At 41.2% G+C, this 15,730-nt stretch overlaps 1 protein-coding gene across 3 annotated transcripts in view; it reads left to right on the top strand.

The window, feature by feature from the left end:
• Positions 1–14,836, top strand: part of LOC126161451 (serine/threonine-protein kinase mig-15) — a 327,531-nt gene extending 312,695 nt beyond the window's left edge. For all 3 annotated transcript variants that reach the window (XM_049917269.1, XM_049917270.1, XM_049917271.1), the window contains one exon: positions 9,611–14,836. In XM_049917269.1, the coding sequence (XP_049773226.1) occupies positions 9,611–9,694 (84 nt within the window). In that variant the 3' untranslated portion in view covers positions 9,695–14,836. The remainder of the gene's footprint in view (positions 1–9,610) is intronic.
• The last annotated feature ends 894 nt before the right edge of the window (positions 14,837–15,730 follow it).

Raw genomic sequence — 15,730 nt, forward strand, 5'->3', positions numbered from 1 at the left:
GTGAGAGATACAGTATGTCTGGTATTTAGAAAAATCACATAGAGGCTGTCTTTACAAAGATTAAATTGTCAACATCTGATAGTGATGAAATCTTCCAAGATGCTACGTCTTCTTAACCCTTTAAGTCACACAAATACTTTTGAACTTGATATGCACTGAAATTTGATATTATTCTTCTTTATTGCATCACTGGAGCACATTACAAATTTTTTTAAAAAATTTTCAATTTTTATAAAAAATTTACGTAGGTGGTTTCACTATGAAACCACTGTGACACAAGGGGTTGTTCAACGTCTTTCAGAAATCCACTAATTTTTAGTTTTCAATATTTTATTACACTAATGTTACATTTTCTTTCATACATATTTTTTTATAAACTGAGGTCCCAAAATTTTTTTTTTCTTTAATGCAAAATTTCGAAGTACATTACATACAACACTTGTTATCTACTTTTCATGATACTCCAAAAAACAGTTTTTTTTATCTATTAGGCACAATCAGACATCACATACTGTGCATGACCATCTGGTCCTATGAGGCTCCTTTTTTGAACTACACTTTGCACTGCATTTCGATTTGCTATTAACAGGAATATGCAGTTCATTGGATTGTCTTTTATCCACAGAGACTTTCATTCTAAATGTCTTCTTAGATGATGATGGACGGGAAATTGCTCTCCTTTTCCTGCCAGGAGAAATACTGTCTTGCACAAACAGACCCTCAACAACTAGTATCTTAAAATCTTTCAATTTCAGTGGTGTTACTTCAATTTTTATTTTATGAATGACATAGGCATTCACGACAGTGACATCCAAGAAATGGAAAAATATTCTGCGCCACCACTTCTGGCTTTTCCTGTCGTAATTCCTAAGCTGATTTGAGCATGTCTGCTTTGTCATCATAACCCATTGAAGTATTGTAGTCACATAAGGCTTTCAGATATTTTATTGCTTCCTGAGAGCCATCTTTTTTCTTCGGTTCACTGTGGCTTCTTGGTTTGGATTATGGAAGTTTGAGAGAAAAAGAACATGTTTTTTGTCCATCCATTTAGTGCAGGTTACTCCCTCCCAGTTCCTCCACTCTGATTCCCCACAAGTATAACATTTATCAGATTTAAAATCTTTTGGCAAGTATTTCCTGACGCTTTTAATTGTGCCACAGGCATGTATTTTATCTAATAGAAGGTTGTTGAACAATGGTACTGATGTAAAATAGTTATCTACGTAGATTTCATAACCCTGACCTTCCAGTGATCTTGTCAAATCAGTAACAACTCTTTCACCTAGGTCCTTTTCTACCTGGGTTCCATTTCTCCCTGTGTAGATTTGAAACTCACAAATATACCTCATTTCGTCTGCCCTTACCCACGCTTTGTAACCCCTTTTAATGGGTTTCTGTGGCATATATATTTTCATAAATGATCGCCCTTTGAACTTAATCATTAACTCGTCAATGCTTTGTTTCTTAGATGGCTTGTAACAATTTTTGTAGGTTGTGGAGAGAGAATTTAGCAATGGTCATCATTTATATAGTTTGTCATAATCTGCCAATCCCCTCTGTGGTTGTTTTTCATTCCCATTTACATGTAAATTAGAAAGAAGCCGCACAAATCTATTCAGTGGCACTCATTGGGCATTGTATTCATCATTGGGCATTGTATTCATCCCGCAATGCTGGGAAAGATGACCAGTTATCCCTAAAACTAGGTTGTGCTTTTACACCCATAAGTCCCCCCTGCGGGTCCGGGGATTAGAATAGGCCCGAGGTATTCCTGCCTGTCGTAAGAGGCGACTAAAAGGAGTCCATCCCCCTCACGGGGGTAGTTAGCGCCTGCGTCCGGAGACGGACGGTTCCACGACCTATAATCGTGGTCTTTTTGGTTTTTCACTTCTCGTCTCTTCCTTCCTTTTGTTGGTTCCTTTCTTTGCTCTTCTCCACCTCACTGTCTTCCTTACTCTTTCCCTTGACTTCTCCTTGCCTTCTCATTGCCTTTTTCTCCTTGCCTTCTCATTGCCTTTTTCTCCTTGCCTTCTCATTGCCTTCTTCTCCTTGCCTTCTCATTGCCTTCTTCTCCTTGCCTTCTCATTGCCTTCTTCTCCTTGCTTTCTCATTGCCTTCTTCTCCTTGCCTTCTCTGGTCTCCGCCTCGGCGTTTGAAACAGTCTGTCCTCTTTCTCCCTCTCTCTCTTCTTTTTCCTCTTCTTCCTCCCTCCCTGTGCGTGCCTGAAGGCCGACCCACGCGTTCGCACGCGTAGCCGGTGACGGGGTAACGCGGAAGTCCCCGCCCTGGGTAGACATGTAAGGCACGCGCGTACCCCCTGGTAAAGGCCAGGCCCGGGGAGGGGTGATTGCCTGAGCTGATACCTTCTGACCATGCCGATTGGTCCCTCCGTCTGTTTCTCGGGAGGTGTGACCTGAGGTGTAAACATTCACCTAAGGCGGGAGTGCCCTCTGAGAGGGTCCCCACAAGGAAGGAGCGCGCCATCGGAGACGCTGGCAATCATGGGGGATTCCTCCGCAATGGATTCTACTCCATCTCTCTCGACTTCGACCCAAAAACGGAAACGTGACCAGCCAACAGTGACAAAAGTACTACCACCTGCCCCACAGTTCCTCGTAGTTTCTCGATCTGAGGACGGAAAGGATTTTTCCTCTGTCAACCCTTTCGTTATTCAGAAGGGCGTAGATGCCATAGCCGGATCTGTCAAATCTTGTACCAGGTTGCGTAACGGTACCTTATTACTAGAAACTGAGACTGCCTTTCAGGCACAAAAACTGCTTCGGGCCACCCTCCTGTACACGTTCCCTGTCCGGGTGGAGGCCCACCGAACTTTGAATTCGTCTCGTGGTGTAGTCTATACTAGCTCCCTCGACGGATTGACTGACGAGGAGCTTCAATCTTTCCTCGCTGAGCAGGGCGTGACGGCTGTCCATAGGGTCATGAAAAAGGTCAACAATGACCTTGTACCGACCCGGACACTTTTCTTGACCTTCGATAGTGTTAAGCTGCCATCGCGCATCAAGGCGGGCTACGAGGTTATTTCTGTTCGCCCCTATGTCCCGACACCTACGCGCTGCTACCAGTGTCAGCGTTTCAATCACACTCGACAGTCTTGTTCCAATGCGGCTAAATGTGTCACTTGTGGCAGGGATGCCCATGAGGGTGACTGTCCACCTCCGTCTCCTCGTTGTGTGAACTGTCAGGGTGACCATGCCGCATCCTCCCGCGACTGTCCTGTCTATAAGGAAGAACGCTGTATCCAAGAAATTCGGGTCAAAGAGGAAGTGTCCACCTCGGCTGCTCGCAAGCTATTGGCTAGTAGGAAGCCCACGCTGCTCCCAGCGGGGAAATACAGTACTGTCCTCGCTTCTCCTCGGACTACCCGGGAGGTAGCAACCCAGACATGCGATCTGACCTTCAGCACCACGGTCGTCCGTTCGGCCAGTGCTAAGATCGCGCAGTCGACGTCTCCTCTTCCTCCCATCACCCCACAGACACCAGCCCCTTCCTCAGCTTCTGCTAAGACGAAGACCCCGAAGTCAGATGCACGGGCCTTCAAGAAGGAACCATCCCGTGCAGACTTCCTCCGTACCTCGACCTCCCAGCCTTCGACCGGTACTTCCACCAAACTTCCTTCCAAAAAGGCGCATAGGAAGCACAGTTCTCCTTCTCCGCCACGGCGCATTTCTTCTCGTGCGCCACCCAGCGGTTGCCGCCCCAGGCCGTCATCCGTTTCGCCTGGCCGCACCGCTGGTAGCCGTACATCTGGCCGCCATCCTCCCGAGATGGCCGATGACCCTATAGACCCAATGGACAATGACTGTCCGCCTACTGATAGCGGCGGCAGTGCTCGCTCGAAGCCAGGCCCTAAGCGGCCTTCGAGGTGACCCCTTCTCTCATCTTCCTTTTCTTACGATGGCACTTATTCACTGGAATATTCGCAGCATTCGCTCCAACCGAGAGGACTTGAAGTTGCTGCTCCGCTTGCACCGTCCGCTCGTTGTAGCCCTCCAGGAAACGAAGCTACGCCCATGCGATCAAATTGCCTTGGCACACTACACCTCTGTGCGTTTTGACCTACCCCCTGTGGTAGGTATCCCAGCTCATGGAGGGGTTATGTTGCTGGTCCGGGATGATATTTACTACGATCCCATCACGTTGCACACCGGCCTGCAGGCAGTTGCCATCCGCATTACTCTCCCCACTTTTACGTTTTCCTTTTGTACCGTTTACACTCCATCGTCATCTGCCGTTACCAGGGCAGACGTGATGCAACTTATTGCTCAGCTACCTGTACCATTTTTGTTAACTGGAGACTTCAATGCCCACCATCCCCTTTGGGGCTCTCCAGCATCCTGCCCGAGGGGCTCCTTGTTAGCAGACCTTTTCAACCAGCTCAATCTTGTCTCCCTCAATACTGGCACCCCTACTTTTCTTTCGGACACATCTCACACCTATTCCCATTTAGACCTCTCTATATGTACTCCCCAACTTGCACGCCGGTTTGAATGGTATGCCCTTTCGGATACATATTCGAGCGACCATTTCCCGTGTGTTATCCATCTCCTGCAGCATACCCCCTCTCCGTGCTCCTCTAGTTGGACCATCTCCAAGGCAGACTGGGGGCTCTTCTCTTCCAGGGCGACCTTTCAGGATCAAACCTTCACAAGCTGCGATCGTCAGGTCGCACACCTCACGGAAGTCATTCTCGCTGCTGCTGAATATTCCATCCCTCACCCTCCTTCTTCTCCACGTCGCGTACCGGTCCCCTGGTGGACCGCAGCATGTAGAGACGCTTTACGTGCTCGTCGACGTGCTTTACGCACATTTAAACGCCACCCTACAGTGGCGAATTGTATCAATTATAAACAATTACGTGCTCAGTGTCGTCGTATTATCAAAGACAGCAAGAAAGCCAGCTGGGCTGCCTTCACAAGCACCTTCAACAGTTTTACTCCTTCTGTTGTCTGGGGTAGCCTGCGCCGGCTATCTGGCACTAAGGTCCACTCACCACTTTCTGGCTTGAAGGTCGCGAATGACGTCCTTGTGGCCCCTGAGGCTGTCTCCAGTGCCTTCGGCCGCTTTTTCGCAGAGGTTTCGAGCTCCGCTCATTACCACCCTGCCTTCCTCCCCCGCAAACAGGCAGAGGAGGCTAGGCCACCTAACTTCCGCTCCTCGAATTGTGAAAGTTATAATGCCCCATTCACCATGCGGGAACTCGAAAACGCACTTGGCCGATCACGGTCCTCCGCTCCAGGGCCTGATTCTATTCATATTCAGATGCTGAAGAACCTTTCTCCTGCGGGTAAAGGTTTTCTTCTTCGTACATACAATCGCATCTGGATTGACGGACATGTTCCCGCATGCTGGCGCGAGTCTATTGTTGTCCCGATTCCTAAGCCGGGGAAGGACAAGCACTTGCCTTCCAGTTATCGACCTATCTCGCTTACCAGCTGTGTCTGTAAAGTGATGGAGCGAATGGTTAACTCTCGATTGGTTTGGCTGCTCGAGTCTCGACGCCTACTTACCAATGTACAATGTGGATTTCGTAGGCGCCGCTCTGCTGTTGACCATCTGGTTACCTTGTCGACCTTCATTATGAATAACTTCTTGCGGAAGCGCCCGACCGCGTCTGTGTTCTTTGATTTGGAGAAGGCTTACGACACCTGTTGGAGGGCGGGCATTCTCCGCACCATGCATACATGGGGCCTTCGCGGTCGCCTCCCTCTTTTTATTCGTTCCTTTTTAATGGATCGACAGTTCAGGGTACGTGTGGGTTCTGTCCTGTCCGACACCTTTCGCCAGGAGAATGGGGTGCCACAGGGCTCAGTTTTGAGCGTCGCTCTCTTCGCCATCGCGATCAATCCAATAATGGATTGCCTCCCAGCTGATGTATCAGGCTCCCTTTTCGTGGACGATTTTACCATCTATTGCAGCGCGCAGTGTACACGTGTCCTGGAGCGCTGTCTTCAGCGTTCTCTTGACCGTCTTTACTCCTGGAGTGTCGCCAATGGCTTCCGTTTTTCTGCCGAGAAGACGGTCTGTATTAACTTCTGGCGCTACAAAGAGTTTCTCCCACCGTCCTTACGACTCGGTCCCGTTGCTCTCCCAATCGTGAAGACAACCAAATTTTTAGGCCTTACCTTTGACAGGAAACTTAGCTAGTCTCCACATGTGTCATATTTGGCCGCCCGTTGTACCCGTTCTTTAAATGTCCTCCGTGTTCTCAGTGGTATGTCATGGGGAGCGGATCGAACCGTCCTACTTCGTCTATATCGGTCGATCGTCCGCTCCAAGCTGGATTATGGGAGCTTCGTATACTCCTCTGCACGGCCATCCATCTTACGCCGCCTCAACTCCATACAACATCGGGGTTTACGACTTGCGATCGGAGCATTTTATACCAGTCCCGTAGAGAGTCTTCATGCTGACGCTGGCGAATTGCCACTCACCTACCGGCGCGATATACTGCTTTGTCGGTATGCCTGTCGGCTACTGTCAATGCCCGACCATCCGTCTTATCGTTCCTTTTTTGACGACTCTCTTGACCGTCAATACGGGTTGTATGTCTCTGCCCTGCTACCCCCTGGAGTTCGCTTTCGTCGCCTCCTTCAACACCTTAATTTTTCACTCCCTGCAACCTTTCGAGTGGGCGAGAGCCGCACGCCACCTTGGCTCCAGGCTCAGGTCCGCGTTCACCTTGACCTCAGCTCGCTCCCAAAAGAGGTCACCCCCGGTTCGGTCTACCACTCCCGTTTTTTGGAACTTCGTTCGAAGTTCATCAACATGACTTTCATTTATACAGATGGCTCTAAGACCAATGACGGGGTCGGGTGTTCCTTTATTGTCGGGGCACAAAGTTTCAAATACCGGCTCCATGGCCATTGTTCGGTCTTCACAGCTGAGCTCTTTGCCCTCTACCAGGCTGTTCTTTACATCTGCCGCCACCGACATTCTGCTTATGTCATCTGCTCAGATTCCCTGAGCGCCATCCAGAGCCTCAGTGATCCGTACCCGGTTCACCCTTTCGTACACCGGATCCAACGCTCTCTTCAGCAGCTGGTGGACGTCGGTTCTCCAGTTAGCTTTATGTGGGTTCCTGGCCATGTCGGTATCCCTGGGAACGAAGCTGCAGATGCCGCAGCCAAGGCTGCGGTCCTCCAGCCTCGGACAGCTTCTTGTTGTGTCCCTTCGTCCGATTTTAGCGGGGTCATTTGTCAGCGCATTGTGTCGCTGTGGCATGCCGATTGGGCTGCACTTACCGACAACAAGCTTCGGGCCTTAAAACCTCTTCCCGTGGCTTGGACGTCCTCCTCACGCCCTTCTCGGTGGGAGGAGGTCGTTTTAGCCTGGTTAAGAATTGGACACTGCCAGTTCAGCCATCGCCATCTGCTGACGGCTGCGCCGGCGCCGTTCTGCCCATGTGGGCACTTGCTGACGGTTAGACACATTTTAATGTCCTGTCCAGATCTTAACACACTGCGCCTCGATCTTAACCTGCCAAATACTTTCGATGCCATTTTAGCGGATGACCCACGAGCAGCTGCTCGTGTTCTTCGTTTTATCAATTTGACAAACCTCGCTAAGGACATTTGATGATGTTGTTTTTTAATCCTATGCCTGTCAGTCTGTCTTTTATCGTGTTTTCCCTTTTAGTTGTTGTTGTCAACTTGTACCTCGCGGTGCATTCTTAGAGTAGTCAGGGCGCTAATGACCATTGAAGTTGTGCGCCCTAAAACCAAAAAAAAAAAAAAACACCCATAAGTAAATTAATACCTAAAAACACATCATCTCATCTATATTTGTAGGGTAGGGATTGATGCCACCACCCTTTTGCATAGCATATAAATTTGTCTGATACAGTATTTCCTCCAATGTCTGATTCGTAAAAAGTTCAAGGAAAAAGTCAACTGAGAAAGAAAGACTATCAAAATTTGACGAAGGCCCAGTTTCCTCCACAAAATTTACATGATCATAATCACCGAACTCACATGCCCACTTTGGTTCTGTGAAGTCTTGGGCGGAAGGAAGTAGTTCACTGACATCAGCTGGAGCTTCAGAAACTTCTTTCTCAGCTGCTAAAGAAGGTAGGAGTGTGGGGGCTTCCTGTCCAAGGACCTGAGTAATACCTTCCAGATTACCATCTTCATCCTCTTCAGATTCTGACAAATCGCTTGGAATATTCTCAAAAAGTAGGTTGTAGACAATAGCCTCATCTAATTCTGCCAAGGAGTATGTTTTATCCATCTAAATAGCAGCAAAAGTTAAATAACTTATTCTATATAAGAATAGAAGCTTTGTACAGTAAAGGTATCATATTAGCATAGCGAAACCACCAACATTTGTTCTTCTCATTGTTTCAAGTAATGTGCTATATTCAAACTGTAGACATATTTTCAATCTAGAATATATGTCGTAGCATGTAGAAAAATTTTACTTACATTGAATAAATCACAGCATCTGAATAACACAAAACAAACGTGTCTGAATCACAATATGTCGGATTTGCACGGAAAATGTGCTGAATGCCATTTCCTGCTCACAGCATTGCTCTCTCATTATTTATTGAGTTAGTTCATCAAATATCCACTAGAGTGCACTACAAAGAAGGGTGAGACGGTGGTTTCACAGTGAGTCACCTATGCCACAAAGGGATACAATGCAGCAAAGTGATTTCACAGTGAAACACAAAGGGTTAAACTTCATAGCTGTCGCCTGTGTATGTTACACACCTGACTACTGGTGTCTGAACAATGTACTGGTTGCTTCTTCACAGTACTGCAATGATGCACTGTCATCTGTTTGCATGTGTTCTCATTGCATAAAAAAGATTTTAAAAAAATGTGTCCATATATGCTCCTACAGTGTACCTCCCTTGTTTAAGGATTCTTATTCTAATACTGAAAGTAAATCTTTGATGTGCATGTTTTTGACAATGAAACAACACACAAATAGTATCGTCACGAAACAGTAGACAAACAGACGTAGAAAAAAGATGAAAGAAAGAGTTCAATACCAACTAAGTATATTGTAACTTTACACCATAATGATGGATAAGCACCTGGTGTATAGTATCATCACGAAACAGTAGACAAACAGACGTAGAAAAAAGATTAAAGAAAGAGTTCAATACCAACTAAGTATATTGTAACTTCACACCATAATGATGGATGAGCACCTGGTGTATGGACGAATTGAGACCTGCTTTACAGTACTGCAGTCTTAACATATGCCCACCCCACACACACACACACACACACACACACACACACACACACACACACACGTGTATGCACAATTCTAAAGCCACTTTCAATTTGTTTCAGAAAGAGTAGAGAATGTAATTAATCTTGTTTTAAATATTTTTCATCTTTACCAGTAATAAAATGTTAATAGAAGTTGTATGGCCTCTTTTGCTGTAATTAGATCAGTGTGTGGCAGATAGCTATTTCTTATGTGTTATATACTTAAGCCAACAGATCATATTTTCAGGTGTGTGCTATTTTTGTCTAACAGCATAGTCAGAAAACTTTGCTAACATTCAGCTCAGAAATATAGACATTCTTGATTCACAGAGAGATTAGTTATATGGTATTGATCTTTATTGCAGGTGTTCTTCTCGTCAGCAAAAGGAGGGTCATCTTGCCAGATCTATTTCATGACACTGAACAAGCCTGGTATGGCTAATTGGTGATAGTTTATATTAGTGGCAACTGTTATAAAATACTCAAAACACCAAATCTTATCCTGCATAAGGGATGCATGATCAAAATTGGATGCTGCTTCCTGAGGTAAAGAAACAGTGCTCAGGAAAATGACCATTCATGCATTACTTGCCTAATGACATGATTATTTATTTTCAAAATATCCAAAAGACTGTTGAACGGCTGTAGAATAGTGTAGGTACAAAGTAGAATTATAAAAAAAGAAAAAGGGGTTGGTCAGTGAATGATGAAATAAGTTTCACTGATACTCACTTAGTGCTTATTCCATTTCTTAATGAACGAACGTGCATAATAAGTACTTAAAGGACCATTATTTCCTTCCTATTTTGTTCTGTGAATGTACATTCTAAAAAAAAAAAGAAAAAAAAGTTGTGCACCTTTCTCCAATGGCGGGAGATGTACTTGCCTCTCGATACAGATTTTGAAAAACTTTACCATGAAAAATGAAGTTGACTAGAGTACAAATTGTTGAATAGCAAATATGACTTATTTGTGCCTTTTCCTGACCTTGCTTGAAAAAGCTCTCTTTTCGAAATTTTAATATTATCTGTCTACACCTAATTCCATTGCTGCATAAATTCTTCAGCAATAATAGTTGAGTTGTAAATTAAGCAGCTGTTCATTGTGTTGTTGAGTAACAAGTGAATTAGTGTAGTTAACTTAGTACATCCAAGTTTGTCAGGCATCCCTTGAAGGTTGTATTCTGTGCCAGCACTTGTTGTCAGGTGAAGGCTGATCATTCAGCTTTGAGAAACTTGTTATGTAGTCAGTGGGTTGTTCATGTTTTGATAGTATGAGAAACCCCACAATATTTTTAAATTAGAATCTATGTCTGTGATTTTTTTCCTCCATTCATTTTGATCATGTTAGTACTGGAGGGAATATTAAAGGTATATATTGCCTACCATTAAACATTTTTACGCTCAAACTGCAGTCATTTATATAAAATAATAATTAAAAAAAAAGGCTCATATTCACCACAGTTTGTAATGAATGCGTACTAAATTATAGCAATCACAGTGGGGGTTTTTTATATGCAAATTTATTGATGATAGTAGTACATTTAGATAACAGCATTTATGTTTTATAGTTTGAAGCAGTTGGTCGCCATTGTTTACATTTTATGAATGAGATATTGTAACATTGATGATCGGTTTTGAGGACCACAAGATTGTAATTTTAGTTGTTTTTATGTTAATATCAAATCAGTATAGTAATACTGTAAGTTTGGTGCTTCCAGTGATTGTGGCTCTCATTGTGGTTGCTATTGCCTTATTAATATAATAACTTTAAAGATCTGTAAAGGACTTTTTTTTAAAAAAACTATAATCTTACTGTTGTAAACAAAACAGAAATTTGTGACATAAAGATTTTTTTACTGGTGCAAATTAAAAGACTGTTCTGGTATAAGCTAAAATACAATATGGGCATGTATTGTAACATTGCCCCTGCTCCACATTGCTCTGGGGATTAATGCTTCACATTATTAATGAAACCAAAAGCTTCTGGAAATCTAATTAAACTTTAGTCTTTTTATGTTTTTCTGTGCAGCCCTTTAAATTTGCAGTTTCAGGTTTTGTACTGTTTATAAAAGTAATTTGGATTAATGCAGCTTTTGAAGCACTGTGTATTGAAGATAAATTTTGTTTTTATTCCCCAAACTGAACTGTTGTTAATATTTCATCTTTGATATTTCCTTTTTTATAGAATTGAACATTCAGTATTCATTTTAAGTACCACTTTCCATATAGTGAATTTATTTTGTACTGTAACGACGTCATATCTGAAGAACAAGAACAGTTTGGGAGAAAATAAATTTAGTTTGGTACTAACAGGCACCTGTTTTGAGCTGTTTACATATGTAGGTTTAGCTTTTGATGATGACTGACTGTGATAATATATATATTTTGATAACATGCTTTATAACATCTGTACTGCATTTTTTTATTTGATTAGTACTTCATTTTGAAACCAGCAATCGTAATGTGTTACAGTTGTATCCATTCAGCAGTTACAAAACACGAAAACTGTTTTCAGATTTTGCTTTGTCTATTTGATTCCGTGGTTGCCGTTGATATGAAATAAACACCTTTCTTGTACTCCTGCAGTAATTTAATTTACTTGTTTCTAGAAGCAAATACATTTAAAAAGTAAACTCTTTTTTTTGTGTTGATTTTTGCCCTGCTTTTGTAACGACAACGTAAATTTTTTCCAGCTTTGTTAGGGCATGGGAGACATACTTCGCCATCCAAACAATTCTATTTTTGTGAATGCTTTTCTGTTTGTTGCACTTCTTTGTAGTTTACTGTGACTCCCACAGGCTTCACAAACCTTAAAAGACTTGTTAATTACAAATTATATTGTAAAAAAAAATTGCATTTACTACTTAACTTTTTAAAGATTGATTCACATTGACACCCAATATTATCTGTAGTAAATACATATACTTCCCTTACAGCCAGATTTACTTCATTGCTGCCTCCATTCAAAGTAGTCATGAGTACAGGAGAGGGGATGTGTCATGTAAATTTATTTTATTTTGTCAACTTTGATATTAGAATTATTTCAGGACGTGGAAGTACATTAGGTTGTTTTATTGCTCTGTTTCATGTCGTGTTTGACTGGACAGAAATGGATATAAAATAGCGGCTTGCATGTGTGAACAGCCCATATGGTTTTAAAATCAAAACTGCTGCTATGTGCACAAAACAGTTCTCCACTTTGTCACATATGGAGCTCATTGTTTTCCTTTGATGAAAATCCAGTTTCTTTAGTTTCCTTGTAAACAAAGTCACGACTATAAAATAAAATTCAACAGAAGAAAACTGTGCAGATATTTCTGAGAATTCTGCCTGCTATAGTGTATGTAGCAGCAGTTTTGCTATGGTGCTGCTGTGCTAGTCCACCCATTGTTATTTATTGCTTAAGTAATAGATTTAAATTTTCTGTTGCAGTATGATGTTTTGATTTCTGCTCTTTTTGTAAACACTTGTTACAGTTTTAAGTATTTCTTATTTTTCGTCGGTAGATGCTTTTTGTCTTTGTCTTGTGGATTATTTCCAAAGATGTTTTTAATTATTGTAACAGATATTTTAAATATTCCATTTTACTATAGAGCATATATATGTATATGTATATATTACATAAATAAATATATTCTCCTAGGGAAATAGGAAGAATTAGCAATGAAACTTTGTATTAATAGATTTTTTAAAAGTTAAATATTTAAGTGAATGATAAGCAGAGTGTGTGTGTGTGTGTGTGTGTGTGTGTGTGTGTGTGTGTGTGTGTGCGTGCCAACTTGTTCTGTACCAGAGGACAAGTGACTATTGAGAACAAAAGTTCATTTGTGACTTTTCGTAATTCAGATGCACCAGCTGTGAACAAAAGTGCAACGGTATTATAGATCTTGGAGGTGTGTAGTAAGACTTCTATCCCAACAATTGATACATTTATTTTTAGTTAAAAAAAGTTAAATTCTACTCAAAATTCATTTAGCATTTCTGTAATGGGCTGTAAGTGTAGAGCATCAATTGAAGACACACATCAGTAGCTTTTAATTTTCTATTTCTGTTAATAACAACACTGTCTTGTCTTCACCAGTATTTGTGTATTCTGTAATTTATTACTTCCTTATATTGCTAAAAATACATGGTTTGAAACAGAGCAACTGTGAAGCAGCATGAAAACTAAAAGAGTCGTGAAAAGTTTTCTCTTTGACTCATAAGGATCATAGAAAGGAACACAGAAGTTTAAATCTTGTGTTTAGTAACATGTTATGAAGGTAAAAAATCTCATAACATCTTATGTCCTCCTCAACAAATTCAAGTGAAGATTCAAGAACTTCTGTGTTCAGATTGGTCTAAAAATGTAAGACACTGCCAGAATACAATTATTTTTTAATCATATTGTAATTGTTATTAATTGAGTCTGCAACATACGATGGTTGGAAAAAGAGTGCAAGGATATCTGACACTTTTCTTGTTAACATGATGATATATCTTTATTCTTCCACAGTGTGTCTTTCCTTTCTTTCTCATTCACATATAAGCTACACATCTGCCTACACTGAAAAGCCCTTTCTTCACAGTATTCAAGGAAAACTTATTAATTAAACTCTTTTTCTAAGTGTTAGTTTTGTATACATGCCTGGACAAATGTGAACAACAGTGACTTCTCTGCAAGCCACTTTCTTTTGTTGAATTCTTACATTCTCTAACCTCTATATTGTATACTTATTTACAAAAAACTACAAATGTGCCATAACTGACAAACAAAATGAAGACAGGCAAGTTTCACCTGCTGGTGAAGAGTTGCCTGCAATTTTTTGTAGTTGTTTTCATCCAGGAATTCTCATTATAGTGATAACAAAGAATATGATGACATGTTTCTGAATGGATTTGGTTCTGGGTACATTCCTGATTAATCTTTTCTATATGGTGAATGACTCAGAGCTACTTTGTTTACATTTCCTGTAACTTAAAATTATCAATATTAAAGTTCTGTCTACCGTAACAGAACTATTTGTTATGCTGCCGTTATCTGAATATTCCATTAAAGAATGAAATCTTAGAAATTAAAATAAAAAGCCTATCTTTATAAATGTCATAAGTTACTTTAAGCAGGTCTAATAGTGGATTATTACTTTCAGCGTTTCATTGGGTTTGTAGGAGTAGTCACTGTTCCTCATTTGTAAAACCAGCAAATCAACATAAAAATCAGAATTTTCACAGATCTGAAATTAATGGAATTTCATTTCTCAAGTGAAACTTTCAGAAATACAGAACAAAACTGCAAAAATTTGTATCATTCAGGCAGTTCACCCGAACCAACCAAATATCAATGCTATGTTCAGGAGATCAGCGATGATCCTGATCTATTGCATTATGCTAATTGTTATAAAGAAGTTGTATTGTTTTATTTGTAACTGTGTTGTTAAAAGAAAATGTTGGGATGATTTGAAGTTAAGTGTTCAGTTTTACAGAAAATAATTCCTTTTGTATTTTGCTAAATGAAGGGCAGTGCAAATTTTCATGCATGTATGAATGGAATCTGTAGTCATTGCTTTTTATACCTCTGAAGGACAAAAGAATAAATGATTTTACTGTTTACTAATGGTGTTTCCTTAATTTCGTTGTGATAATTTGTACTGATATTGAAAATTCAATTTCACGACTTTCACCAAGAAAAGATTTCACTCTACAGCTTTGTATTCAGTTTGGGAAGATTTGCGTATATTCACACTCATTTTTGGGACCATACTTTTGTTTGTTATTAATTTTCACTGGATACTTTTCAGTTTTAAGAGATTAACAGATTTAACATCATAATTTGAAGTAACTACTAAAGAGGATGATGTATGTTTCCCAGAAGAGAGCATTTTCCTTCAATGTTACTATTGGTTCTTAAAGTTAGCTACAGTTTTTAGTCATCCATTGAGGATGACACTAAATGACATTAAAATAATGGTATGTTTTTTTGTCTGTGGCCTTACATGGACATATGGCATGCGTGAAGAGATGTAAGTTAAGATTTGATCCAGCCATGTAAAGTCTGCTTCAATAAGCACCTGGAGAAAGTTTCATTCAAAGATAAAAAAAATCTCCAGTTATTTGTGATCCTGTTTATGTTTGTGGTCAAAACTGTAATGACGTCCACATAGTTTGTGCAAGAGACTTTTTATATAGCTGTTGTTTATAAAACAGTCAATTGGAGTTGGCTTTCTCTCTCTCTCTCTCTCTCTCTCTCTCTCTCTCTCTCTCTCTCTTTATAGAGCACCTTAATTTGGTAACAGCACATTATTTGTTTGTACTGTTGATTTTCTTCTATTTTCTATATATAACCCAGGAGGATGGCAGGAAAAGGGGATTTACTGGAGGAAGGTTCTCATCTGTACTATTCCCGAGGTTCTAGTCTTCGTTGGATCCAAGTGGCATGATAGCTTTTTAACATGCCCATGCTGATTTCTGGTTTGAAACGTCAAAAAAAGTAATAAATAAGAGATA

Source organism: Schistocerca cancellata, chromosome 2 (assembly GCF_023864275.1).
Source record: "Schistocerca cancellata isolate TAMUIC-IGC-003103 chromosome 2, iqSchCanc2.1, whole genome shotgun sequence".
Taxonomy (NCBI): domain Eukaryota; kingdom Metazoa; phylum Arthropoda; class Insecta; order Orthoptera; family Acrididae; genus Schistocerca; species Schistocerca cancellata.